At 47.1% G+C, this 27,786-nt stretch overlaps 1 protein-coding gene across 1 annotated transcript; it reads right to left on the bottom strand.

The window, feature by feature from the left end:
- Positions 1-2,598: 2,598 nt before the first annotated feature.
- Positions 2,599-5,279, bottom strand: LOC308279012 (voltage-gated potassium channel KCNC1-like; the record flags this gene model as incomplete). The annotated part of the gene is made up of 4 exons (XM_080718982.1): positions 2,599-3,426; positions 3,573-4,106; positions 4,743-4,900; positions 5,144-5,279. The coding sequence occupies 4 exons, from the start codon at positions 5,277-5,279 to the stop codon at positions 2,599-2,601; spliced, it is 1,656 nt and encodes a 551-aa protein (XP_080575108.1).
- Positions 5,280-27,786: the final 22,507 nt, after the last annotated feature.

The raw sequence follows: 27,786 nt of genomic DNA, 5'->3' as shown, positions 1-27,786 counted from the left end.
ATTCAAGCAGAGCCCAGCCTTTCTTTAAGGTTCTTTCATTCACTTCTGATGCCAGTGGGTTAATAAAGATCCATACACAGAAGACAGAACTCCCAGCTCTATCACTTTTTCTCTTATTGGCCCTGGGAAAAATCCCTTCTTTATCTAGACCTCATTGTTTAATTTTATTTTCATTTTTTTTTTGGTACTAGAAATTGGACTCCGAAACAACTCTACCTCCAAACGATGCCCCCAGCCCTTTATTTTATTTTTTGTTATACTGGGGATTGAACCCACAGACATTCTACCTTGAGCTACAGCCCCAGCCTTATTTTAAATTGGAAGTAGAGTCTTGCTAAATTGCTGAGGCTGTCCTCAAACCTGTGATCATTTTGTCTCAGCCTCCCAAATTATTGGGATTATAGGCATGAACCACCATGCTCAGCCTTTTTATATTTATTTTTTTATCATGTTTGTGGTACTGGTTATTAAATCCAACCCTCCAAGCTCAACTCCTAATTCTATTTTTTTTAGTTTTTATTTTGAAACAAGGTCTTGATAGGTTGATGAGAGTCTCACTACTTGCTGAGGCTGTCCTCGAACCTGAAATCCTCTTCTTTCCACCTCCCAAGTACTGGTATTACAGGCAGGCACCACCATGCCCAGCTCAGCCTTTTTAGGTTTTTTTTTTGGGGGGGGGGTGGTACTGGCATTCCTGGAAGCCCTTCTACCTCCGTGCTACACTCCCAGACCTATTTTTACATTTTTAATTGGAAAAAGGGTCTCCTAAGCCAGCGCACATGGCTGGCTTCAAACCTGCGCGATCCTCCTGTCTCTGCCTCCCAAGCGTGAGGATTACTAGCGTGCGCCACCACACCCGGCACCTTTTTAGTTTTGAAACGGGATCTCACTAAGTTGCTGAAGCTGGCTTCAAACCTGTGATCTTCCTGTCTCAGCCTCTCATGTACTGAGATTACAAGCGTACACCACAACGCCCAGCTCAGGCTTCTCTATTCCTCAGTTCCTGGACCTATTTTCTTCCCTTCTCCACCCTGTTCCCAACACATAGAAAAAGTTTTTCTCTCCCAGTCATGGTGTCTGTGAGTGATCATAGTTTATTGTGAGAAGTAGATGAAATGAATATAACAAGCTCTGTTTTATCTGACCGATTTGCCCGCATGGTCTTGCCACTGATTTCTTGCCCCACCAATCCCTGCTGATGCCCACAAGCTTCTCCCAGAAGAAACACAGACAAATCTAGAATGGAGACTTCAAAGACTATTTTTATTGAAAAGTTTTGTAAACAGAACTCCGCTCACAGCTTCAGCAGCAGTGAGGGCTCGATTCAACCTCCCAGCTCTGCATCGTTGTCTGGGGTACTTCTTCAGACAACCTGGTGGCTTGATTTGAGGTTAGACCAGAGGAGGTCCCTTCTCTCCCTCCTGGAAGCCAGTTCCAAGAGGGATTCATGGTGGTGGGCACCACTGGAAAAGCCGGGAGGGAAGAGCATGCAGGTAGTAAAAAAAAAATAAAAAATAAAAAAATAAAAAAAAAGAAGAGGAAGAGGTTGGAAGGTAGAAATATTCAATAGCAGCGAGGATTGGAGGTAGACCCGTTGTGGGTACTCGAAAGTGTTTGAAAAAATTAAAAAAAAAGAATTATAAATGAGTAAAGTTTTAAAAATATATGGAAAAAAATCTGGAAGAGGAAATCACTTGTCTGTTCTTGCTGACAATCTCAGTTTCCTCATTCCTGTCCATACAACGTGCGATGATAACATTTCATGTCTATTAGTGACTACATACTGTTATCATGGCTGAGATACTGTGGCTAATATTGACTAATATACTGTGATTACTGATGGCTAATACTCTATCTAATATATGAAAAAAATCACAGAGATTGGTGGGGAAGGGGAGGAGGGTTGGGCGAGGATATAATGAGATGGGGAGGAGGTCATGTAGTTAAGAGTGCTTCGGGTTCAGACATGGCTGACCCGCATCTGTTTGGAATCTCTGAGAATCTTCAAAAGTCTCCTTATGGCTCTCGGGAACATCTGTCCCAAGAGCAGTGTGGAGAGCAATGCTACAATCTGGCTATCCTGGGCACTGAAGGTACCAATTGTCATCAACACCCATAACCAGTTGCTGTCAGATATTCACAGGCAATTGCTATTGATACCCATAGCCAATGAACAGGCAACTGATGTTGATGTCCTGCAGCTACTATTACCCCAAAGTCTCCCATCGAGACTAGGGTCCAGCTGGGGGGCAGGACTGAGGGAGTGTGAGGGAAGAGCTGGTTGAGAGGGGGATATAGCACCAATCCAGGAAGAACTACCCTCTATCCTTCCTGGTCATTCTAGGGTTAAGGGAAGGGCCTAGGGTGGGGCAGGAAGATACTGAGGCCTAACTAGCCCTTCCTGGGGGGGAGCTTGAGGAGTCATCTGACCTATAGGCCTTGGTCAGCTGATCCTGACTAGCAGGAATCACCATGACCTGGGGCCACTCTTGAAATATTCTTTGCCCAATGTAAAGCCAGAAATCCTTATCTGTAACCAGAAACTGACAAGAGGAAGGAAGGGAAGGTGGGGTCCTCCCTTCTTGACCAGTGGGCTCATTAGAGGATCCCACTGGGCCTCAGTTTCTGGCGAGCCAGCGCTACAGCATAATAGCGCTGGAAGCGGACCAAGAGCACAGGCACTAGGAACACACCGGTGCACATGCCCACGGTGGCGGTGACAGCAGCGGTGAGCTGGCCCAGGGCAGAGAGGGGATACACGTCCCCGTAGCCGACGGTGGTGAGAGTTATGACGGTCCACCAGAGACACGTGAAGATGTCTCCAAAGTGGAGCTCACCCTGACCAGGGGCAGACATGCCCAAGAGCTCCCCGTAGAGGAAAAGCAAGCCAAAGAATAAAATTTCTGCCACCCAAATGAGGAGAAAGGCACACACCTCTTTCCAGGAGGAGTGGAGGGTGTGAACCAGGACTCTCAGGGCCAGGGACTTTTCAAGAAAGCCCAGGAGACGAACCAGCTTGAGGACATAGAGAGACCGGATGGCCCCAAGGGTGAGGCTGAGGCGGGGCTGCCGTTCGGCCTTGTCACCCACCACCAATTCCACCAGCACCGGGAACAAACAGAAGATGTCAGCCAGGTTGAGGGGGCTGCACAGGAAGCGCACCTTATCGGGGCAGGAAATGGCCCGGGCAAAGAGCTCAGTTCCAAACCAAAGGGCACAGAGCAGTTCCAGGTAGAGCAGGTGGGGGGCGCGGCGATACACCAGCCCGTGGTTTTGTGGCTGGGGCTGCTGCTGGCTCCCCCCTGCCCCCACCCCGTGTCCCATAGGAGTGAAGTTGGCCGAGAAGTAATCCAGCTGAACCTCCGTCTCCTGGAAGAAGATGACCAGGGCGCACACGGCAAAGAGTGTAGAGATCAGGGAAAGGCACTGGGGAGAGAGATGAGAGTCAGAGGCCTCATCTGCCATCCCTCCCCACCTCCCCCGTCTTCTGTGCGTCCATCCCTCTTTCCCTCCCCTTCGGGGTAGTCCCATCCAATTGCCTGGCAGCGTGCCGTGCATCGTTCATGAGTTACCTTGGCTCCCAGGGAAGACTGGGGCTGATCAAGAAGCACCCAAAGCCACGGCTTCCAAGCATTCCGCAGTCCCTGGCCTTCCATGGGATTCAGCAGGAGGCGCTCGTCCACGTGGGCATTCTCACAGGCCTCCCAGGACAGGAAGTCCCGGGTACGGGTCTCCCTGCCACTTAGCTTGAGCCAGCAGCAAGGTGCCAGAGGCGCTTCCGCCAGGCCCCAATAAGCCAACTCCTCCTCTAGGACATCCCGACAAACGTCATTTGGGCAATGCAGCTGCCGAGTACGGTAGTAGCCCAGAACATAGCTAAAGAGCTCAGGGTTGCGGTCAAAGAAAAACTCTCGGACCGGTGGACCCTGAGCAGCTGGGGTGCCGGGCGGGGGTGGCTCTGTGAGCTTGTAGAGGCGGGTGCCTGGAAAGGCCCGCACGGTGCTGATGTAGGTCTCGTGGCGCATGCCCCCCACGTTCAGGATCAGTTTATCATCCAAGCCCTCCATGGCAAACCGTGAGCCTGCTTCTCGGCTGGCTCGGATCCGCTGGCAAGAGGAGGGATGACAGGGGTTAGGACGGGGTCCTCCTGCCTGCCTCTCCCTTCCCGGGCCTGGCCAGGACAGGGAGGGGGCTGAGGGCCACAGAAGTGATGTGGCAGCCCAGGTGCCCAGGAGAGACGGCCCCAGGACAGAGAGCCGGGGACGCCTCTTTTCTCCTGGGTCTTCAGGAAACAGGACAGCGAGCTCTCAGGTGTGGGCACAGTGACCAGCCAGAGTCTCTCCTGGGCCGCGCAGTTCCAGGAGAAAAACCAGCCTAGCCTGGAAACAGATGTCTTTCAGGGGCTCTTGGGAGACGCCTGGTGGCTCTGAGAGAACAATCGTGCCACAGTGTACAGCAGGGGAAGTCACAGACAGGCAACTGCAGGCTAAACGATCAAGATGGGGACAGGGATGCCTCTTAATCCTCTGTGGTCCCTTTGAAACTTTGGACGTGGGTGGGGTGCGATGGGGGTAGGGTGGGGAAGGGAGTGAAAAAGTAGAGCTGCCAAGGGAGGCTAAGTGCGGGGGCCTGGGGTGAAGCCGGAGGTGGCGGGGGAAGCTCGGAGTGCCTTACAGATCCCTAGGCCTCCACAGGGAGTAGGAAGTCCCCGACTTGAGAAACTGGCTGGGGGGCCGGCAGACCTGACAGCGATGGTTTTTGACTCCGACTCCCCTGGCGCCCAATCCCGGGCACTCTTCAGCAGCAGCAGCAGCAGCACCAGCAGCGCCAGCAGCATCAGCCTCTGTAGGTCTCTCTACTGGGCGCCCTAAAATTGCTTTGGGCTTAATGAGCTCCTTGCCTGGGAACAGAGAGGGATAAGAACAGAGTGAAGGGGCAGAGGAGGCAGACAGGCTGGGAGGAGCACGGAAGGGGGGAGGCGAAACACCCGTCCCGACAAGGTTTCGGTGTCCCCTACCCTGCAGACGGCCGGCCGGCCTGGGCCTCCCACATTTGCCTCCCGAGGGCACAGAAAGAGGGCACGTGCAGACACCCCCTGCCCGAGCACCCCACTCCCACCCCCAGCCGGTCCCCGCTTACTCACTTGGTTGTTTTGCGTGGTCCACGAACACTGGCAGCGAAGGCACCAGCGGCTGGCTGGGCGGCGGGGCCGGTGGCTGCTGGGCGGGTGGTGTGGCTGGCGTCGCCGCCGCCTGCAGAGTTTCTGGCTGCTCCTGCATGGAGAGATCTCAGGCCCCAGGACCAGGGCGTGCTCATGGAAGAGCAAGCGGGCGCTGGGGTGTTCCAGGAGCCTCTTGTTCCTGCTGTGGCCAGAGGAGCAAGTGCGGAGAGGCGAAAGCCGGCCCTGGGACTATATGTGCCCCCGCCTGCTGGTTGAGGGAGGCTGTCCTGGCCCTAGGCCTGCAGGGAATCAGACTGGGCGACCCTGGCCAACTTTGCTGCTCCTCCTTCCTCCCCGGCTCAGTTCCAGCCCAGAGCAGAGGGAGGGGAGGAGGCAGCTGTAGGAAAAACAGGAAGTTAGGTGGTCAGGCTCCAGCCAAGAGGCCACCTCACAAGAGCAGCTAATATTTGAAACAACTTTCTCCCCCCCACCCCGCCCCCGCCCAGTCCCACTCCAACTCCTCACCCTCCCCCCAGTTCCACTGCGGGGCCCTCCTATCAGAAGCCTGCACAGAGGGAGAGGATGTTGGGGGAGGGGGGAAGCAAGGACCTGGAGACAGCCTGGGAGGCCAGATGTGCTCCTGGCTGTGTCCAGCTGTTCCTGCCCACTCATATTTCTTCCCTTTTCTCCAGAGGCCCTGGTGCCAAGGACAGGGATAGGGGTGGGAAAAGGGCAAGGTCAGGGAGAGAGAGAGAGAGAGAGAGAGAGAGAGAGAGAGAGAGGAAAGAGTCAGGCCTGCTTTCCCAGGAGCCTGCCGCTGTGAGGGGAGTCCAGTCTCACCCCTCCTCCTGCTCTTCTGCCTCTAAAACCCCCCTCCCCTGGGTCGGGCCAGTCCATTTTGCTCCAGATGAAAGTTTGCCAATGGAGCACCCAGATGTTTAGAAATGCCGAGATAGCTCCCATTCCCACCCCCCACCTCTGGGCCCAGCCCCCACACAGCTCCAGAAATTTCGATGAGGAATGAAGACTCCCACCACAATGCAACACCCTCCCCACTCTTCCTTTTCCGCTCATCCCTCAGAGCCAGGCCCCAGATGGCCTGAGAGTTTCAAGACCTGCAGGCGGCCAGGGCGTCCGCGCTCTCGGCCAGCGCCTCACTTGTTGAGGGGCTGGTGGAGGAGCCCCTGGTGGACCTCAGGTCTAGAACAGGGGAGGCGCGGGGTGGTGACAGGCAGAAAGTGTACCCGGGACCTTTGAGATCTCTTGTGGCAAGCCTCAGCACCACCGTGGGTTAGGCTTTCTGTTTTGTTTTGTTTTGCGGTACTGGGGATGGAACTCAGAGGCATTCTACCTCTGAGCTACACCCCCAGCCCTATTTTAGTTTTATTCGGCAAAGGGCCTCACTCTAAGTTGCTGTAGCTGGCCTCAAACCTGCCATCCTTCTGTATCAGCCTCCTGAGGACTGGGATTAGAGGCATGTATCATTGTTCTTGTTTGGAGTTAGGTTCTTAAATCAGCAAAGAAGGGTAGACAATAACTTGAGCGCTTGGAACTTTCCGAGTGGGGAGGGTAAAGGCAGAAGCTTCCTCTCAGCCCTGCCAAGCCCTTTTCTCCTTACACTTCCTGCCCCTCACTTACTAAAGCTCACTTGCTTTTTTTTCTTTTGTGGTACTAGGGATTGAACTCAGGGGCATTCGACCTCCAAGCTACACGCGCAGTCCTTTTTAGGTTTTTAAGATAGGACCCTATCCCCGGACATGGCGATACACAGTTGTAACTCTAGTAGCTTCTAATTCCAGGACTTGAGAGGCTGAGACAGGATGATTTCAGGTTCAAAGCCAGCCTTGGCATTGTTGTGAGCCTCTCAGAAACCAGTGGGACCCTGTTTCCAAAGAAAGAAATAAAATCAGGCTGGGGGTTTTGGTTGGAGGTAAAATGCCTCTAGATTCAAACTCCAATATATAAAAAAAGAAGGAAAAGAAAAGAAGGCAGGCTGGCCTCTGATTTGCAATCCTCCTGTCTCAGCCTCCCAAGTACTGGGATCACATGTGTGCACCATCATGCCCCACTCATTTGCCTCTTGATTTCCTAAACCTATCTCTTCTGGCCTGATACTTTTAAAGTGTCCCTTTGGCTTCAGGATACTATCCCACCCCCTTCAGCTTACTATCATCTACTTTCCCCCCATAACCATTACTACTGTAATCTCTTTGGGAAATCTTCCTTGAAATATGTCTCCTCCTTCCCCAAGACAGGATCCTGTCCTCTGCATTCTCACATGTTTTGGGTTTTCTTATACTGGAATATTATTATGTGTGTGTCCATTACCTTATTATGTTTTTTTTTCTTTTTTATTAGTGGTACTGGGGGGTGGAACCCAGAGGCTTTCTAACCCAGTGGCTTTCTACCTCCAGGCTATACTCCCAGACCTATTTTTATATTTTATTTGGAAGCAGGGTCTCACTAAGTTGCTGAGAGCCTCACTAAGTAGCCGAGGCTGTCTTCGAACCTGCGCGATCCTCCTGTCTCAGCCTCTAGATGCTGGGATTACAAGCGTGCGCCACCACGCCCGGCTATATTTTGTTCGAACTGCTTTTATTACAAATTGCCACAGACAGTCGTTTGCGGTAGCACACACTGTAATCCCAGATGCTTTGGATATTGAAGTAGGAGGATGTCAAATTCTAGGCCAGTCTGGGCAACTTAGTGAGACCCTGTCTCAATGGAAATATTAACAAAAGCCGGGCGTGGTGGTGCACGCTTGTAATCCCAGCTTTTGGGAGGCTGAGACAGGAGGAGCGCGGTTCGCGGACAGCCTCAGCTACTTAGTGAGGCCCTCTGCAACTCAGTGAGACCCTTCAAAATAAAGAATAAAAATAAGGCAGGGGGTGTAGCTCGGAGGTCGAATGCCTCTGGGTTCCACCCCCAGACACACACACACACACACACACACACACACACACACACACACATCAAGTTGTTGGCAGGGTTCCATTCTTTTCTGGAAGCTCTAGGGAAAAACCTTTTTCTTTGCTTTTTTCAACTCTACAGGCCACTTGCATTGCATCAGTTGGTATTTGGCCCCTTCTACTTTTTTATTCTTTCTTTTTGTGGTACTGGGGGTTGAACCCAGGGGCATCCTAACTCTGAGCTATACCCTCAGCCCTATTTTATTCTTTTATTTAGAAACAGGGTTTCACTGAGTTTCAGAGGCTCTCACTAGTTGCTGAGGCTGGCCGCAAACCTGTGATCCTCCTGTCTCAGCCTCCCAAATACTAGAATTACAGGCATATACCACCATGTCTGGCTTAACTTTTCTCTTTTTAATTAATTCATTTATTGGTACTGGGATTTAACTCATGGTCATTCTACCTCTGACCTATACCCCCAGCTCTTTTTTTTTTCAGTACTGGGGATTGAATTCAGGGGCATTCTACCTCTGAGCTAACCTCCAGCCCTATTTTTTATTTTTTATCTTGAAACAGGGTCTCTAAGTTGCAGAGAGCCTCACTAAGTAGCTGAGGCTGTCCGTGAACCTGCAACCCTCCTGTTTCAGCCTGCCAAGTACTGGGATTATAAAGATGCACCACTACACCATGCTTCCTTTTAATTTTTTAAAATATTATTTATTGCCGGGAGTGGTGGCGCACGCTTGTAATCCCCGCGCTTGGGAGATTGAGACAGGAGGATCACGCAGGTTCGAAGCCAGCCTCAGCTACTTAGTGAGGCTCTCAGCAACTTAGTGAGACCCTGTTTCCAAATAAAATAGAAAATGGGTCTGGGAGTATAGCCCAGAGGTTGAAAACCTCTGGGTTCCACCCCCAGTACCACAGAAAAAATTTATTTATTTATTTATTTATTTATTTGGTACTGGGGATTGAACCCAGGGACATTCTACATTTGAGTCACACCCCCAGCCCTATTGTCTTATATTATTATTTTTTATTTTGTTCTATTTTATTTTTGCGGGTTTGGGGATGGAACCCAGTGACATTCGATCTCTGAGCTACAACCCCAGTCCTATTTTTTATTTTTATTTTTATTTTTTTGCGGGTCTAGGGATGAAACCCAGGGTGATTCGGCCTCTGATCTACACCCCCAGCCCAATTTTTTATTCTTTATTTTGAAACAGTCTCACTGAGTTGCTGAGGGCCTCATTAAGTAGCTGAGGCTGTCCCCAAACCGCGATCCTCCAGTCTCAGCCTCCCAAATGTTGGGATTGCAAGTGTACACCACCATGCCCGGCTGTAATCCTACATCTTAATAGAGTATAAAATGGTAGAGGCATATATATATACACCTCACACTTTTGGGGGGCATTCTACCTCTGAGCTACACCTCTAGCCCTATTTTTAACTATTTTTGAAACAGGGTCTCACTGAGTTGCAAAGGGCCTCACTAAGTAGCTGAGACTGTCCCTGAACCCCGATCCTCCTTTCTCAGCCTCCCAAATGCTGGGATTACAAGCGTGCGCCACCACGCCCAGCTCACATCTCCCACTTAAAGGGACTCTTGTGATGACACTGGGCCCACCTGGAAAATCCAGGATCATCTTCCTCTTTTATGGGCATCTAATTCAGAGCCTCAATTCCATCTGAAACTTCTGTTTCCCTTTGCCATGTAATATAATATATTCCTAACTCCTGTGGACTTGAATGTGGGCATCTTGGGGGGGGGGGCATCATTTTGCGTACCGTGCTCATCTCCACTGCGCTTCCAAAGGGCTACACTATGTCTGATTTATCTTTGCCACGTCCCACCCTGCACTGTTCCTCCCAGCCATGTACCTGGCATTGAGCGGACGTTCGCCAGCTACTGAACAAACCCACCGTCTGACGTCTCATGGTCACCAGGCCAGAGCAGAGTTCTTCCTTCTTTGTATCAAATCTCAATCCAACTTGATTTGTTATCCTAATTGGACTGATAGCAGTTCCTATGATACCTCAGCCCTTTTTCTGTCTGCCCCTGGCTGGTGAAGTCTGATTGGAAACGAACTCGAGAGACTAGTCCTGCCAATGCGTCCACAGTGGGGGCAATTTGCGAGGTCTCCTGAGATGGCCCTTCCATCCTTAAAGCAGAGCCTCTGTGTGCTGCTTGTAGCTTGAGTCTTTTCTTCAGTACTGGGGATTGAACCCAGGGGCACGCTACCACTGGGCCAGCTACACCCCTTGCCCTTTTTATTGTGAGACAGGGTCTCTCTAAGTTGCCCAGGCCATCTTTGATCCCGTGATTCTGTCTAGCTAGCAGGTCTTTTTTTTTTTTTTTTTTTTTTTTTTGGTGGGGTTCCTGGAAGCCCTTCTATCTCCGGGCTACACTCCCAGACCTATTTTTATATTTTTTATTTGGCATCAGGGTCTCCTAAGCCAGCGGAGGCTGGCTTTGAGCCTACGCGATCCTCCTGTCTCCGCCTCCCAAGCGCGGGGATTACAAGCGTGCGCCACCGCGCCCGGCTAGGTCAGGTCTTCTAAGTTTTCTACCATCTGCGTTTCAGGAGAGGGTAAGAGAGTGGAATCCATACTGCAGGAAGACTATTTTCCTTCATGGCCATCCTCTGGGGTCTCCCCCTCCCTCTGATTCTCCATGCCTCCAGGTTGAGGGGTGCCCAGTGCACCTTAATTGTTCTTTTGTAGCTTTGTATATGTGCATGCGGGGGAAGCAAATTTGGACACTGTCTATATTTTGGAGCCTGTTCCCTTACGCTGTGTACAGAGCACTCCCTATGGACCTGGGCACACGAAAAGGGCTTCAGACACCCAGAATTTGGCCTCAAACAAACCCCAATTTTTGTGGTACTGGAGTTTGAACCCAGAGACATTTTACTTCTGAGCTACACCCCCAGCCCTATTTTTTTATTCTTTGTGTGTGTGTGTGTGTGTGTGTGTGTGTGGTACTGGAAATAGAACCCAGGGGTTTTCTACTTCTGGGCTACACCTATTTTATAGTTTATTTGGAAACAGGGTGTCACTAAGTTGCTGAGAGCCTCACTAAGTAGCTGAGGCTGGCTTCCAACCTGCGCGATCCTCCTGTCTCAGCCTCCCAAGCACGGGGATTACAAGAATGCCACATCACACCCGGCTTAAAAAAAATATTTTAAATTCTTTTTTTTTGTGGTACTGGAGGTGGAACCCAGAGGCTTTCTACCTCCAGGCTATACTCCCAGAACTTTTTTTAATATTTTATTAGAAACAGGGTCTCACTAAGTTGCTGGAAGCCTCACTAAGTAGCTGAGGCTGGCTTCGAACCCGTGCAATCCTCTTGTCTCAGCCTCCCAAGTGCGGAGATTACAAGCGTGCGCCACCACGCCCGGCTTCCCAGCCCTTTTTATCTTATTTATTTATTTATTTATTTATTTATTTATTGCGGGTCTGAGGATGGAACCCAGGGGCCTTCGACCTCTGAGCTACACACCCAGCCCTATTTTTTATTCTTTCTTTTGAAACAGGGTCTCATAAAGTTGTGGAGGGCCTCACTAAGTAGCTGAGGCTATCCAAAAACCAGTATCCTCCTGTCTCAGCCTCCCAAATGCTGGGATTACAAGCATGCACCATCACATCACGGCTTTCTTTTGAATTTGAAAATAAAGTCTTGCTAAGTTGCTGAGGCTGGCCTTGAACCTGCGAGCCTACTGTCTCCGCCTCCCACGTACTGGGATCCCAGGAGTATGCCACTGCACCTGGTTGGCCTCAAACCATTTTTACAAACCCTTCTTCTTTTCCATTCTTTCTGTCACCTCAGACGACTCCCTATTTGCTCTGTACAAAATAAACGCCCCCATCCCGTATCATCCCAGAATGCCTGCTTTTCCCTCCCTTTCCTTCCCTCCCCCCCAAACATCTGTTCATCTTCCAAAACCCAGCCAAAATGGCTCCTCCTCTGTGAGACCTTCCTTATCTGGTCAGAATGCATCCCTCCCTCGTCCTCGCCTCCTGCCATCTGTATTTTGGTTTAGCCGTCTCCATTCCCCCTTGTGTGCTGGCTGTTTGTTTACTCATCTACTTTCCTGCTGGGGTTTATTCATCTTGGCGTCCCACCTGCCATCCCTGGTGCTCCCGCCACCACCGCAGCCTGGCTTCCATCACACACTGCCTGGCACCGGGTCTGTGGTCAGTCAGGGTTTCCTCAGCAAGTGAATGGGCTCCCTCATCTTTGCCTTGGCGCCATGGAAGGCTCTGGAAAAATCTTGGTTCTTGTCTCCCAAAACCCTCCTGCTTCCCTGAGCCTCTCCTCAACCTCAGCCAAGGTACATGTGCTGCTCTCTGTACTCTCCTGGTGTTGTTCAAAGGCACACAGTACATCACTCCGATGACTGTCAGGAGTACGCCACATACTTGCAGGATTATGAAGCTGGAAGGGAGTTCAGTGACCCCACTTGCCTCCTGCTTCACAGAACAAGGAACCAAGGCCCATGAAAGTAAGGAATTTGCCCAAGCGCCTTCATCAGGACAGTGACCTAGTCAGAACCAGATCCCTGAACCAGATGTGCAAGCACATGCCTGTAATCCCAGTACTTGGGAGGCTGAGACAGGAGGATTGCAGGTTCGAGTCCAGCCCCAGCTACTTAGCAAGACCATGTTTCAAAATATAAAATAAACAGGACCGGGGGTGTAGCTTGGAGGTGGCACGCCCCTAGGTTCAATCCACTGTAACCCTCCCCCCCCACACACACACACACCACCAACAACAACAACCAGGTTCCTGAAAAGTTCTCTGGTTTTTAGGTTTGCTTTACTTTGCACACAGCTGCTTTCCATTAGGTGTTCACAGAAAAGTGGGTAAATGGCGCCACATAGTGGCTGAAAGGCCTAGCTTCACCTAATGGTCCTATTCCTAGAAAGTGGGATGAAGTGACAAGGAGATCACCTTCTGGCAATAATCCACAGAGTATTCACACTGCCACACCTCTTCAGGCAGGACATAGAACCCGACTATGTTGTTCAGTGTCTTCATCAGGATGGGTAGGGAGTGCGGACAGCACCCTGCCCAGGAGCTAGAGAGTTGGGCTTCCTAAAGGGACCTAGGAGACCAGACCTTCCTTCCGTGAACCAGCTTGAAGAGATGTTTTTTCAGCCTGTGAGGCTAGGCAGGCTGCTGGTGTGCATGTGTGTGTGCATGTGCATGCGTGTGTGTGTCTCGGTTACTGGGGATTGAACCCAGGGGTGTTCTACTTCTGAGCTACACCCCAGCCCGTTCATTTAGTTAGTTTTTTTTTTTTTAATTTTGAAACAGGGTCTCACTAAATTGCTGAGGGCATTGCTAAATTGTTGCAGCTAGCCAGGAAATTGTGATCCTCCTGTCTTCTGAAGTACTGGGATTATAGTACTAGTAGTACTACTACTACTGTACCTAGTAGTTGGACTTTTTTTTTTTTTTTTTGGTGGTACTGGGGGTGGAACCCAGAGGCTTTCTACTTCTGGGCTATACTCCCAGACCTTTTTTAAAAATATTTTATTTGGAAACAGGGTCTCACTAAATTGCTGAGAGCCTCACTAAGTAGCTGAGGCTGTCTTCGAACCTGTGGGATCCTCCTGTCTTAAGCCTCCCAAGCGCAGGAATTACAAGCGTGCGCCACCATGTCCCGCTGTTGGACATTACTTTATTTCTTTGTGACATTTTGGCTGCTCAGAATAAGTTTCACTTTCTGGCACAGGCTTTCCCCCAAAAAAGTATACAGATCCATAGACACAGATCATAATCCTGTGATTAGGGCTAAAGATGTAAAAACCCTCATATTCTTTCAAAAGGAGTTTTAACAATCTAGTTAGGATGTTTTGAAACTGGGCCTGTCCTCTTTGCACAGATAATTGCACTCTACTTGACCTTCAAGCCTTCTTGGTCCAGCTGCTAGCAGGAATCTTCTACGCCACATGTCAGAGGAAAAATGGGTTTAGTATAAGGCAGAAGAGGGAAAGGAGGACAGGTTTTGTGTCATCTGCCAAGATCTGACAACATGCCTCATCTGGGAATGGAGGTTCTTGGAAGTTTAGGAGAAAACAAGAAGCTCCCTAGAGCTGAACTGAGGCCAAGGCCACCTGCTTGGCCCCTCCAATGAGCTGTCATCCTTGACCCTCAGTTGGCCTATGGCTGGATGCCTGGATGGAAGGAAGGGGGGATTGAGCCGCCAGGAAAATGAGGCCCGGCCCTAGCCAGTATCCGGAATGAAATTGGGGGCAGATGACTGAAAATCAGGCAGAGGCCCAGCGACAAATCAGGCTAGAGTCCTGGGGTAAATGAATCTTTCTTCATGCCTCTCCCATCTGGGTGGTGAGTTCCAGGAATGTGTCCAAAGGATGGGGCCCCGAGTGAGCTGGTTGCTGGCAGGCTGGAGAGGGAGGGGTGCTTTAGAAAGCTGGGTGAAAGGAGGAAAGGATGACAGCGGGTGGAAAGCGGAGAGCACTGGGGCAGGGGGTAACAGGGGCTTAGGCCGAGGGCGGAGGCGTAGTTTGTGGGCTGAAGTGGAATTTATGCAGCCAAGTGATGCTGACGTGAAATGATCTTGAAAATCAATTCCCTGGTTGGCTTGGAATTCCTAGGGATAAGACGCCCTTCCCCACGCCAAGGACTCAGACCACAAGTTCTTCTTTCATCCACTCCCCTCCTCGGGCACATGATGCCATGGGGAACGCACGTTCTGGAGCTGGGATGACCTGAAGACTCCTCATTTAAGTCCATTATACCCATGAAATATTCCACGTACAGCACATCAATGATCTTTCAATATCCAACACTTCATTAGAAGCCAGGGGCAGTCTGGTCATGACAAGTTCCCACCTGGATGGCCATCTAACTAGCATCTCATCAGAGCTCTGTGAGACTGTCAAGGACATGGAGCGATATCCTCCCCCTCGTCTCTGCGGTACTGGAGATTGAACCCAGGGGCATATTACCTCTGAGCTACATCCTCAGCCCCATTTTATTCTTTAATTTGAAACATGGTCTCACGGAGTTGCAAAGGGCCTCACTAAGTAGCTGAGACTGACTGCGAACCAGCGACTCTCCTGTCTCAGCCTCCCAAGTACTGGAATTACATGTGTGAGCCACCATGCCTGGCCAGTTATCTGTGTGTGTGTGTGTGTGTGTGTGTGTGTGTGTGCACTGCAGTTTGAACCCAAGGGCATTCTACCTTCGAGCTACACCCCCAGCCCTATTTTCTATTCATGTGTGTGTGTGTGTGTGTGTGTGTGTGTGTTTGTGTGTGATACTGGGGGTGGAACCCAGAGGCTTCCTACCTCCGGGCTATACTCCCAGACCTATTTTATACTTTATTTGGAAACAGGGTCTCACTAAGTTGCCGAAAGCCTCACTCAGTAGCTGAGGCTGGCTTCGAACCCGTGCGATCCTCCTGTCTCAGCCTCCCAAGCGTGGGGATTACAAGTGTGCGCCACCACGCCTAGTTGAGTTATCTCCATTTTACAGATGAAGAATTTCAGGTTTAAAGAGATGATATTAACCACCTCAGAATCTCAGTGCTGGAGGATCTCAGAGTATTGTAGTCAAAATCACCTTTTGATGCTCAAGTCCCAACCCCTTCCACCCCATTATGCCTATTTTATTTTTTGAGGTACCAGGGGTGGAACCCAGGGGCATTTTACCTCTGAGCTACACCTCCAGCCCTATTTTTTATTCTTTATTTTGAAACCGGGCCTCATTAAGTTGCACAGGGCCTCACTAAGTAGCTAAGCCTGTCCTCAAAGAGTGATCCTCCTGTCTCAGCCTCCCAAATGCTGGGATTACAAGTGTGCACCACCACGCCCAGCTCCAGAATGCCTATTTTCGGTGACTAGTAATACATAAATATCTGGAGCAACTTGAAATCCCCACAGTCTAACGCAGACTTTCCCCAAAACCCACAGCCTATTAGGTATGGGGCCTGAAGTAGGAACCCAGGGTTTAGGCTGGATTTAGAAAAGAGCTGGCCTCTGACTTTAGGGTGTTTACTATTTCCCATGTTGAGAGCTGTTACATGGTTTTAACACATTTGCACCAGATATCCTCTTATGTTGCAACAAAATTGAATCTCAAGGAGGAGATGGGTATAGTCGTACATGTTTGTAATCTCAGTTCTTAGGAGGCTGAGATAGGAGGATCACAGGTTCGAGGCTAGCCTGTGTGAATTAATGAGACACTATCTCAAAATAAAAATATAAAAGCCAGGCGTGGTGGGGCACTCTTGTAACCCCGGCATTTGGGAGGCCTAGACAGGAGGATTGTGCAGGTTCGAAGCCAGTTCAGCTACTTAGTGAGGCCCTTTGCAACTCAGTGAGACCCTGTTTCAAAATAATTTAAAAAAGGGCTGGGGGTGTAGCTCAGAGGGAGGATGTCCCTGGGTTCCATCCCCAGCACCGCAAAAATAATAAATAAATAAAATAAAAAATAAAAACATAAAAAGGGCTGGAGGTGTCCCTGTGTTCAATCTCCAGTAAAACACACACACACACACATACACACACATATACACACACATATACACACATACACACATATACACACATACACACACACACACACACACACACACACAACCTCTCACAGAGGAAAGAGAACCCATCTGAGCAAAGGGAAGAAATAACAAACCATGGAGTGCTAAAATAAATATTCTAGAAAAGCATCAGGAGTAAGGTGAGGATGGGAAAGGTGGGGTACAGCTAAGGTGGAAGGAAAGAGGAAATCTAGCCAACTCCATGAGACCCAGAAGACTCCAAGGATATCCAGCTTGTCTGGGTGCTGGTAAGAGATGCCAATACTGGACTCTGGTCACGATTTGGGGTGTTGCTCCAGTTGGCCCACTTTATACAAATCATCAAGGTTAGCAGCTGCCACGTTAAAGACAAATTCCTCATCCTTTGTCAGAAAGCCAAAGACCAAAACAAATACATTTTTGAAAAATCCAGCTTAAACTTGAGCAGCTGTTTTAGAGTTGGGAGCAGGAGAGGGGAGTTGTCCAGAACTAGAGAACTTCACCCTAGAAATTTTTTTCAGTGTTGTTATTATATAAATAATAGTCCCCATACATACGACTGCTATTAGAAGGAAGTCCGAGGCCCCAGGCTCAAGTTGTTGTCTACATGACATTAAAACTAAGCAGACCATTGCTGGGCGTGGTGGCGCACGCTTGTAATCCCCATGCTTGGGAGGCTGAGACAGGAGGATCACGCAGGTTCAAAGCCAGCCTCAGCTACTTAGTGAGGCTCTCAGCAACTTACTGAGACCCTGTTTCCAAATAAAGTATAAAAAAATAGGTCTGGGAATACAGCCCGGCGGTAGAAGGGCTTCCAGGAACCCCAGTACCACCAAAAAATAAATAAATAAATAAATAAATAAATAAATAAATAAATAAATAAGCAGACCATTTGGTCAGTTTTGGTCAACTTGATTTACCTGATTGCTTCAGTGGAAAACAATCAACTAAGCTTCTTGGCATGGAACTGACCAAATAAACATTTCTTCCAACTCAAGTTTTTGCTTTTCTGCTCCTGGTTTTTGATTCATGGAGACATGAAGTCTGGACTCTACTTGCTTTTTTGGTATTCTCACCTCACCTGATGCTCGGCAGAGAGGACCTAGGCACTCCTGTGCCCCAGCCTTATAGGAGCGTCCTCTGCCCATCCTCCCGCAGGCCTGGTCTTCACTTCTAAACAGCAAGAACAGAGCCAGGTGTGGTGGCACAATACCTGTAATTCTAGTACTTGGGAGGCTGAGACAAGAGGATTGGAGGTTGCAGGCCAGCCTCAGCATTTTAGTGAAACTCTGTTTCAAAAGGAAAAGTAAGGCCCAGAGTGTGGTGGCGCACGCTTGTAATCCCAGCATTTGCGAGGCTGAGACCTGAGGATCGCAGTTTGCGGACAGCCTTAGCTACTTAGGCCCTTTGCAACTCAGTGAGACCCTGTTTCAAAATAAAGAATAATAAAAAAAAAAAAACTAGGCAGGGGTGTAGCTCGGAGGTCAAATGCCTCTGGGTTCCATCCCCAGACTCCGGGGAAAAAAAAAAAAAAAAAAAAAGTAAGCTAGGTGTGGTGACCCATGCTTGTAATCCTGGTACTTGGGAGGCTGAGAGAGGAGGATTGCAGGTTCAAAACAAGCCTCAGATACTCCATGAGGCTCTCTGTAACTTAGTGAGACACTGTTTCAAAATAAAAGAATAAAATAGGGCTGGAGGTGTGGCTATGAAGTAGAATGCCCCTGAGTTCCATCCTAGTACCAAAAAAATAAAAAACTAAGACTAAAACAAAAAATGAAAAGTAAAAAGGGCTGGAGGTATATCTCGAAGGTAGAATGCCCCTGGGTTCAATCCTCAGTATTAAAAAAAAAAAAGCAAGAACAATATCCTGTGGGGGTCTCTCTTTTCTCTCCTCTATTTTTCTCCCTTCCACTAGCCCTGTTCTCTCCTTACTTCCCCCCATGAGGTAGAGGGGAAAGCAGGCCCCTTCTTTCTTGCATCGCCTCCCTCTTAGAAGACACTCTTTAGTAAGGATTAATTGGCTTATTTTAGAGAAAAGGAAGGTAAAGGATTCTTTTTTGGTACCAGGAATTGAACTCAGGTTCATTCTATCTCTGAGCTCTATTCCCAGCCCTTTGTATTTTTAGTTTGAAACAGCATCTTGCTAAGTCACTGAGGGTCTTGCTGAGTTCCTGAAAATGGTCTTGAACCTGCAATCCTCCAGCCTCCACACCCATCTTGGTGGCGCACGCTTGTAATCCCAGCACTTGGGAGGCTGAGACCAGAGGATCGAGGTTCATGGACAGCCTCAGCTACTTAGTGAGGCCCTCAGCAACTTACTGAGACCCTGTTTTAAAATCAAGAATGAGCCGGGCATGGTGGCGCACGCTTGTAATCCCCGCACTTGGAAGGCAGAGTCAGGAGGATCGCGCAGGTTCGAAGTCAGCCGCGTTGGCTTAAGAGACCCTGTGTCCAAATAAAACAATATAGGTCTGGAAGTATAGCCCAGAGGTAGAAGGGTTTCCAGGAACCCCATTGCCACCTAAATAAATAAATAAAATAAAGAATGAAAAATTAGGCTGGGGGTGTAGTTTGGAGGTAGAGTGTCCCTGGGTTCAACCTCCAGTACTACACACACACACACACACACACACACACACACACACACACACAGTGCTACCAAGTCCTGCTGAGCAAGGGATTTTCTAAGGAGCACGGGCAGGAGAAGGCACGGCAAGGCAGCCGAAGGCGCAGGGTCTTTCTCAACTCAGGTTGGGAAAGCCAATCCCTGAATTCTCACAGGTGCCTCAGCTGAGTTTTGGAGACCTGAGAACAGTGACTTTCTGTGCAACATCTGCATCTTCTCCACCTTGCTTGGTTTTCCCCTAGGCGTTAGCCATCTTTTGCAGAGCTATTTTAATTGGCTGCACTCGTAAGTATTCATTTTGAATGCTTGTGGACAGAGGACAGAGAGTGATAGGCAGAAATCTAAACAATGGAAGAATGGCAGGGAGAGCTGTGGGGAAGGGGAGTAGCGAGTAGCTGGAGAGAGACAATGGACGTCAAGGGAAAAGGGTGGGAGAAGGCTATACAGAGGAAGCTTTAAAAAAGTCATAGGTCTGGATTCCCAGCAAAGGGCCACTCCTCTCCCACCCCACCCCCACCCCTGTAGGCTGCTCTTTAGTCTAACTTGATGGTGGCACTTCAACAACTGGATAGATAGGACCTGCCTCCGCAGGAAGGAGGGGACCAAAGTGTGAAGACCCCTTCCCAGCTTCCATGAGCATACTGATAAATACGGCACTACTAAAATATGCGTTAGTGAGAGAGACTCCTAGCTAGAAGAGGATCTCAGCGGCCCGTCTAGGCCACTGCTCCTACCTTCTCTCCACCACCACTGCCTTGGAGGTGAAGAAACAGACGTCACTCCAGCAAGCCAACCACAGCCATATGTCTGGCTTAAAGGAAGACAATAAAGGAAGGCTACTAGGGGTCATCTGTCACCATGAATCCATAACACAAATGAATACTTCCCAAGAGTGGATTTTCAGCATCCTGATAGTCTAATGGGGGACAGTTTAGGGACAGTTTCCTCTTTTTTGTAGTACTAGGGATTGAGCCCAGGGGCATTCTACCTGGGGTACACCTCCAGCCCTATTTTTTACTTTTACTTTGAAACAGGGTCTTATTAGATTGATGACTCTCGCTAGTTGCTGAGGCTATCCTCAAACCTATGCTCCTCCTGTCTCAGCGTCCCAAGTACTGGGCTTACAAGTGTGCGCCACCACGCCTGGCTTGAGTAGCTTTCTTCTGCCTCATCCTGTCACCGTGATGTTTTTACCTTGGAGTCAGCCTACCGTGGACTGAACCTCTGAAACCATGAGCAATGACAAACTTTTCCTACTGTGTTAAGTTGTTCTTGTCAAGTATTTTGCTCATAGTGACACATACTGCCTAATACACCTTTACACAGGAGGGCTACTTCCCTTTTTATCCAGAACCTTGGAAATGACATAGGACAAGTTGACAGTGTGCTCTGTTGTTGTTCTTGTTGCAGTACTGGAGATTGAACTCAGGGGCATTCTGTCTCTGAGCCCTATTTATTTTATTTTATTTATTTATTTTTTGGCAGTACTGGGGATGGAACCCAGGGGCCTTCTACCTCCGGGCTACACTCCCAGACCTATTTTATATTTTATTTGGAAACAGGGTCTCTTAAGCCAGCTGAGGCTGGCTTTGAACCCATGTGATCCTCCTGTCTCAGCCTCCCAAGCGCAGGGATTACAAGCGTGCGCCACCACGCCCGGCTCCTATTTATTTTATTTTTATCTTGAAACAGAGTCTCACTAAGTTGCAGAGGGCCTCCCTAAGTAGCTGAAGCTGGCTAAAAAACCTGCGATCCTCCTGTCTCAGCCTCTCGAGTACTGAAATTATAAGCGTGTTCCACCATGCCCAGCTTTTTTGTTGTTGGTGTTTTGTTTTGTTTTGAAACAGGATCTCGCTAAGTTGCTGAGGCTAGCAGTGAATCTTCAAACCTCCTGTATCAGCCCCCCACCCAAGTACTTGAATTACAGGAGTGGGGAGGCTGATACAGGAGGATCACTGGTTTGAGACAGCCTCAGCAACTTAATGAGACCCTCAACAACCTACTGAGATCCTGTTTCAAAACAAAAAATAAAAAGGGACTGGGGGTGTAGATCAGAAGTAGAATGCCCCCCTTGGGTTCAATTCCCAGTAACACACACACACACACACACACACACACACACACACACACACACACTAAAATAAAAAAATAAAATAAAAAACCTGGGAAGGAAAGGGTTAAGGGAGAATCTTAGCTAGTTATTTTCCTTCAAGCCAGAGGTTCCCAGATGTTACTTGAGCAATGAGAGCCAGCCTCAAAGCCCCAAAAGAATGCAGTAACAATCTGAGAATGGGCTTAAGGTTAGAACTTAAGGATTTCCCTAAAGAGGCAATGTGTTGTGAGCAGGGCTATATGGAATATTTCAAAAATCAACTGTGCTGTCAGCCCGACACCAGAGCAGTCATTTGTGTATTGTTCTGCAAGCATATTCTCTGTTCAAATAAACGTTCAGAGTCTGATGTGAACACCCTAATTTCTCCAGAAAATCAGGCCTATGTGTCATTTAGCCTATTTTGAATGCAGACATGCCCATATGGATCCTTTAAAGATCATGCCCTTTGAACTACCCTGGGAGGTGAGTAGGGCACTTTGCAATAAATTTATTCTATAGCTAGAGGAAACTGAAGTCAGAGTAGTAAAGAGATTTGCCTAAGGTGACAGAATTGGAAAAGACTAAACAAGTTTTTCAAACTCTCAGCCCAGTGCGCTTCTATATATTTTCACTGTGGAGGCTGGGGAGGCTCAGGGCTTGGACTCTATCCAAAGAGTAGAGGAAGAAGGTTACTGGTGTCTGGGTCTGAATGTTGGCGATGATGTGGACGAGGAAGCCTCAGGGCCTATGTGCTGACATACTGAACTGTCTGCCTCTCTATGTAAATCAGCCTCTGGCAATGGATATAGCTGATGGCCTGAGAGAAGACATCTACTTTCTTTCTTTTTTTTTTTTTTTTTTTTGGTGGTACTGGGAGTGGAACCCAGAGGCTTTCTACCTCCGGGCTATCCTCACAGACCTATTTTATATTTTATTTGGAAACAGGGTCTCACTAGGTTGCTGAAAGCCTCACTAAGTAGCTGAGGCTGGCTTCGAACCCGTATGATCCTCCTGTCTCAGCCTCCCAAGAGTGGGGATTACAAGCGTGCGCCACCACGTCCAACAAGACGTCTACTTTCAAGGATGTATACTCCATTTACATGGAAGGAAACAAAGATATGCTTGGGCCCAGGACTAAATCTTATCTTTGGGCCAAGCTTGGGTCCTAGCTGCCAGGCCATGGGTCTCTGGTATGGGCTCCTGAGTGCCCAGAGAGGCATAAGAAAATCCAAAGCCTTCACCAAAACCTCATTCAGTTTCAACCATTAAATGATCCGTACAACGTACTTCCAGAAGCCAGGCATGGTGGCACATGCCTATAATCCCAGACACAGCTGCATAGCAAGCTATTCCTTAGGAATGGCAAGTGGGTTGGGTGTGGTGGCACACATCTATTATTCCACTACAAAGGAGGCTGGGGCAGAAGAATCCAAGGTTCAAGGCCAGCCTCAGCAATTTAACAAAACCCTCAGCAATTTAGCAAGATCCAATTTAAAAAACTAGAATAGGGGTTAGGGGTATAGCTTGGAGGTAGAATGTGCCTGGCCAGGGACATTCAATCCCCAGTGAACACACACACACACACACACGTATGATGTCTATCTAAATTCCTACTGTGCACAGAAATGGCTTCATCTTTCTTTTTTAATGGCTTCATCTTACATAAAATACTTCATTCACTAGGAATCTGAAGAGAAAACAGTGATGTTCCATACATATAGTGATGAGTAGCATTTTGCTTTGTGCTTCCGGGGATTGAACCTAGGGGCATTCTACCACCAAGCTATACCTCCAGTCCTTTTTTTTATTTTTATTTTGAAATACTAGGTAGTTGAAAAGTGTTGCTACGTTGATGAAGTTGTACTCGAACCCGCAATCCCCCTGTCTCACCCTCCCAGGTCCTGGGATCAGAGGCTTGTGTCCCATGCCTGTCGATGACAATGCATTTTTATGAAAAAAATGTGGCGCATTGTAATTATACATCATACTGGGGTATAGACGGAAAGAAACCCAGGTGCACACAGCTCTAAGAGCACTTCCCTCACCCCCTTCCTGCATGTGTCTTGGAGATTGAGATTGGTGATTTTCTTAAACTCACTGCATCACTGATCCTTCCTTCCCTAAACCCCCTCAGTCACTACACTGTAAACTCGGCTCTTCTGCCTGAAGTTATTCTTATTTTTTGGCTATTATAAATTGTGCTGCTTGAAACATGGATGTTTTATGCTAGTTTTCTTATAAACCCCCCTGTAAATTCACTTTTTTTTTTCTTTCAGATCTTCTTTCCACTAGAAAATAATGAAAAGAAGAGGTTATAAACTCTGGGCACTCAAACTAAGTAATTTCTATGAAATAATATGTTTGAGGGCTTTGTGCATTTGAAGAGAACTCGCAGTGATATATAAACTTTGCAAGAGACTTTTGCTAGTCTTATTTTACTGTTTGCAACCCCCAGTCCCATATGTTATTCTGTATCCATAGATATAACCGCCATTCAGTGCCTGATTGTAGCTCTAGGTCTGAAATACATTAAAAGATAAAAATAAAAAGGACTAAGGTGACCTTTTTTTTTTTTTTTTTTTTTTTTTTTTGTGTGTGTGTGTGTGTGTGTGTGTGTGTGGTACTGGGGTTCCTGGAAGCCCTTGTACCTCCAGGCTACACTCCCAGACCTATTTTATACCTTTTTATTTGGAAACAGGGTCTCTTAAGCCAACGCTTAGCCAACGCTTAGAACCTGTGTCGATCCTCCTGTCTCCGCCTCCCAAGCACGGGGATTACAAGAGTGCGCCGCCACGCCTGGCTAAGGTGACCTTTTTAAAATATCTCTTACTTAAAAAAATACTCAAGTAACTGGGTACTCTTGTGGATGTCTCTAATACAAGTTCTTGAGAGGCTAAGTCAAGAGGATTGCAGGTTTGAGGCCAGCCTCAGCAATTTAGTAAAACCCTGTTTCAAAATAAAATATAAACTGGGTGTGGTGTCTTGGATTACAAACATGTAATTCAAGTACTTGGGAGGCTGAGACAAGAGGATCACAGTTTTGAAGCCAGCCTCAGCAATTCAGTGAGGCTGTCAGCAACTTAGTGAGGCTCTGTTTAAAAAAAAAATAAGGCAGGAAATGTAGCTTGGAAGTAGAATGGCTCAGTGTTCAATCACAAAAGAAAACAAAGCAAATTAAAATAAAAAGGGCTGGGATGTAGCTCAGAGGTAGAACACCCTTGGGCTTAATCTCCAGATCACAAAAAAGAAACTTCAAAGAGGAAAACTAGTTTTAAAAGCAAATTTCTAAAAAAAATTAGCAAACATCAAAATGTTTTCTTATCCAATAAAAATAATATAAATAATATATCCAATGAAATAATAATCATTTCAAAATTCTGGAAATGTAGCTGGGTGTGGTGATGCACACTTGTAATCCCAGTACTTGGGAGGTTTGGACAGGAGGATCACAGGTTCTTGGCCAGCGACAGAACTTAGTGAGGCCTTTTTTCAAAGCAAAAAATAAAATAAAATAGGGCTGAGGGTAAGCTCAGGGGTAGAATGCCCTGAGTTCAATCTTCAGTACCGAAAAAAAGCAAAAACAAAATAAAAAAAAGAAAAAACTGGGAACATATATAAAATTTAGGTTTCTTTTCTTTTTTGTGTGTGGTGCTGAGGGTGGAACCCAGGGGCTTTTCTACCTCTGGGCTATCCTCCCAGACCTATTTTTATACTTTTATTTGGAAACAGGGTCTCACTAAGTTGCTGAGAGCCTCACTCAGTAGCTGAGGCTGGCTTCGAACCTGTGTGATCCTCCTGTCTCAGCCTCCCAAGTGCTGGGATTACAAGCGTGCACCACCACGCCTGGCTTTAAAATTTAGGTTTCTGAGTGAAGGTATAAGAAAGATAATCCAATCATGTATATAATATATGATTAGATTACATATATACATATATACACACATATATATATACACACATACATACATACAGATAGATGATAGATAGATAGATGATAGATAGATAGATAGATAGATAGATAGATAGATAGATGATAGATAATACTGAGGATTTAAGTCAGGGGTATTCTACTCCAAGTACTGGAATTATAGGCACATACCAGCCCTCCAGGCTCAGATAATTTCTAAAAGTACTGTTAGAATTTATAATAAATTTACGACAAAAACCCTTATTTAAATTTTAATGCATGAAATTTGAAGGGACATGAACATTCAGACACAGCAATAGTCTATTTTAGCCCGCTGTAAGAGGATATCGTTTTAGAAATCAGAAATAAAGCATACATAAATTATTAGCATTTTAAATCATCTGTTACTTTCTTTGGCTTATTTTAGGCCTGGAACAAAGCAATACCAGGTAAGATTAAATATTTGAGTTTTGTCAAACTGGACTTAGTGGCACATGCCTGTAATCCCAGTACTTGGGAGGCTGAGATAGGAGGATCGCAGGTTTGCAGCCAGCCTGAGCAACTTACCTTGGCCCTCCACAACATAGTGAGACCCTGTTTCAAAATAAAAAATAAAATAGAACTGGGGTGTATCTCAGAGGTAGAATGTCCCAGGTTCAATCTCCAGCACGACACACACACACACACACACACACACACACACACACACACACAATTCTGTCAATATGTTTTTTCTTTTTTCTTTGCTGTACTGGGGATGGAACCCAGGAACATGCTACCTCCAAGTTACACCCCCAACCCTATTTTTTATTCTTTATTTTGAAGCAGGGTCTCATTGAGTTGCAAAGGACCTCACTAGTAGTAGCTGAGGCTGACCATGAACCATGATCCTCCTGTTTCAGCCTCCCAAATGCGGGGATTACAAGCGTGTGCTACCACGCCTGGCTCCTGTCAGTATGTTTTAAATGACAATTATAGCCCGGTGCAGTAGTGCAGGCTTGTAATCCTTGTACTTAGGACACTGAAACTAGAGGATCACAGGTTCACGGCCAGCCTCAGCTACTTTGTGAGGCCTTCCACAACTTAGTGAGACCCTGTTTCAAAAATAAAGAATAAAAAATAGGGCTCAAGAATGTAGCTCTGAGGTAGAATGACCCTGGTTTTAATCCCCAGTACTGCAATAAAAAATAAAAATAAATAAATGGATAATAATTATAAACCCCTTAAGAACTCAGTCCAAACTTAACCTAGACATTTTACTACATAGGCTTACTTGTGAATTTTCAACTCTATTACAATACTTTAGATAAGCCATGAATGTCATATTTAGATACAGTAATTACACATTTTTCAAAAGAAAACACATGCCAGGTGCACATGCTTGTAATTTCAGTACTTGGGAGGCTGAGACAGGAGGATCACAAGTTCACAGCCAGCCTCAGCAACTTAGTGAGATCGTTTCAAAATAAAAGAATAAAATAGGGATAAGGGTGTAGTTTAGAGGTAGAATGCTCCTGGGTTCAATTCCCAGTACCACAATAAGTAAACAAAGAAATGAACAAATAAATAAATATAAAATAGGGGTGGAGTGTAGCTTGGAGGTAGAATGCATCTGGGCTCAATCCCAAGTAACAAAGCAAAATAATAACCAAAAATCCACAAAAAAAGAAACAAAAAAACCCACAATATATTTAAGGTGTAAAAAAGTCCAAAAAACATTTTTTTCTTTAAAACAGAATCAAATTTTTCTTGCAAAAGCAAAGTGATTACATTTTAGCCTGGCATAATGGCATATATTTATAATACCAGTATTTGGGAGTCTGAGACAGGAGGATTACAGGTTAAAGACAGCCTCAGCAATGTAATAAGGCCCTCGGCAACTTAGTGAGACCTTGTTTTCAAATTAAAAATAAAATAGTGCCAGGCGTGGTGGCACACGCTTGTAATCCCTGCACTTGAGAGGCAGAGACAGGAGGATCATGCAGGTTGGAAGCCAGAGACCCTGTTTCCAAATTAAAACATATAAAAAGTAGGTCTGGGAGTGTATGTAGCCCAGAGGTAGAAGGGTTTCCAGGAATCTCAGTACCACAAAAATAAATAAATAAATAAATAAATAAATAACAAATAAAATAGGGCTGGGGGACATACTTGAGAGGTAGATTGTCCTTGGGTTGAATCCCTAGTGCCAACACCACCAAAAAAAAAGCTAAAAAAGGCTACATTTTTATGCTGGGCATAGTGGTTCAGGTTTGTAATCCCAATACTTGGGAGGCAGAGACAGGAGGATCGTGCAGGTTTGAGGGCAGCCTCAGCTACTTAGTGAGGCTCTCAGCAACTTAGTGAGACCCTGTTTCCAAATAAAAAGTATAAAATAGGTCTGCTAGTATAGCCTGGAGGTAGAAATCCTCTGGGTTCTACCCTCAATACCACAATAAATAAATAAATAAATAAATAAATAAATAAATAAAATTTAAAAAGCTTGTAGTACAGAATTCAGCATTTGGGAGGTTGAGACTTAAGGATCGTTGTTCGCAGACAGCCTCAG

The sequence above is a fragment of the Muscardinus avellanarius genome (genome assembly GCF_963383645.1).
Source record: "Muscardinus avellanarius genome assembly, chromosome: X".
In the NCBI taxonomy this organism is placed as follows: domain Eukaryota; kingdom Metazoa; phylum Chordata; class Mammalia; order Rodentia; family Gliridae; genus Muscardinus; species Muscardinus avellanarius.
Note: the sequence above shows the minus strand (reverse complement) of the source record. Positions and strands in the feature narration are given on the sequence as shown.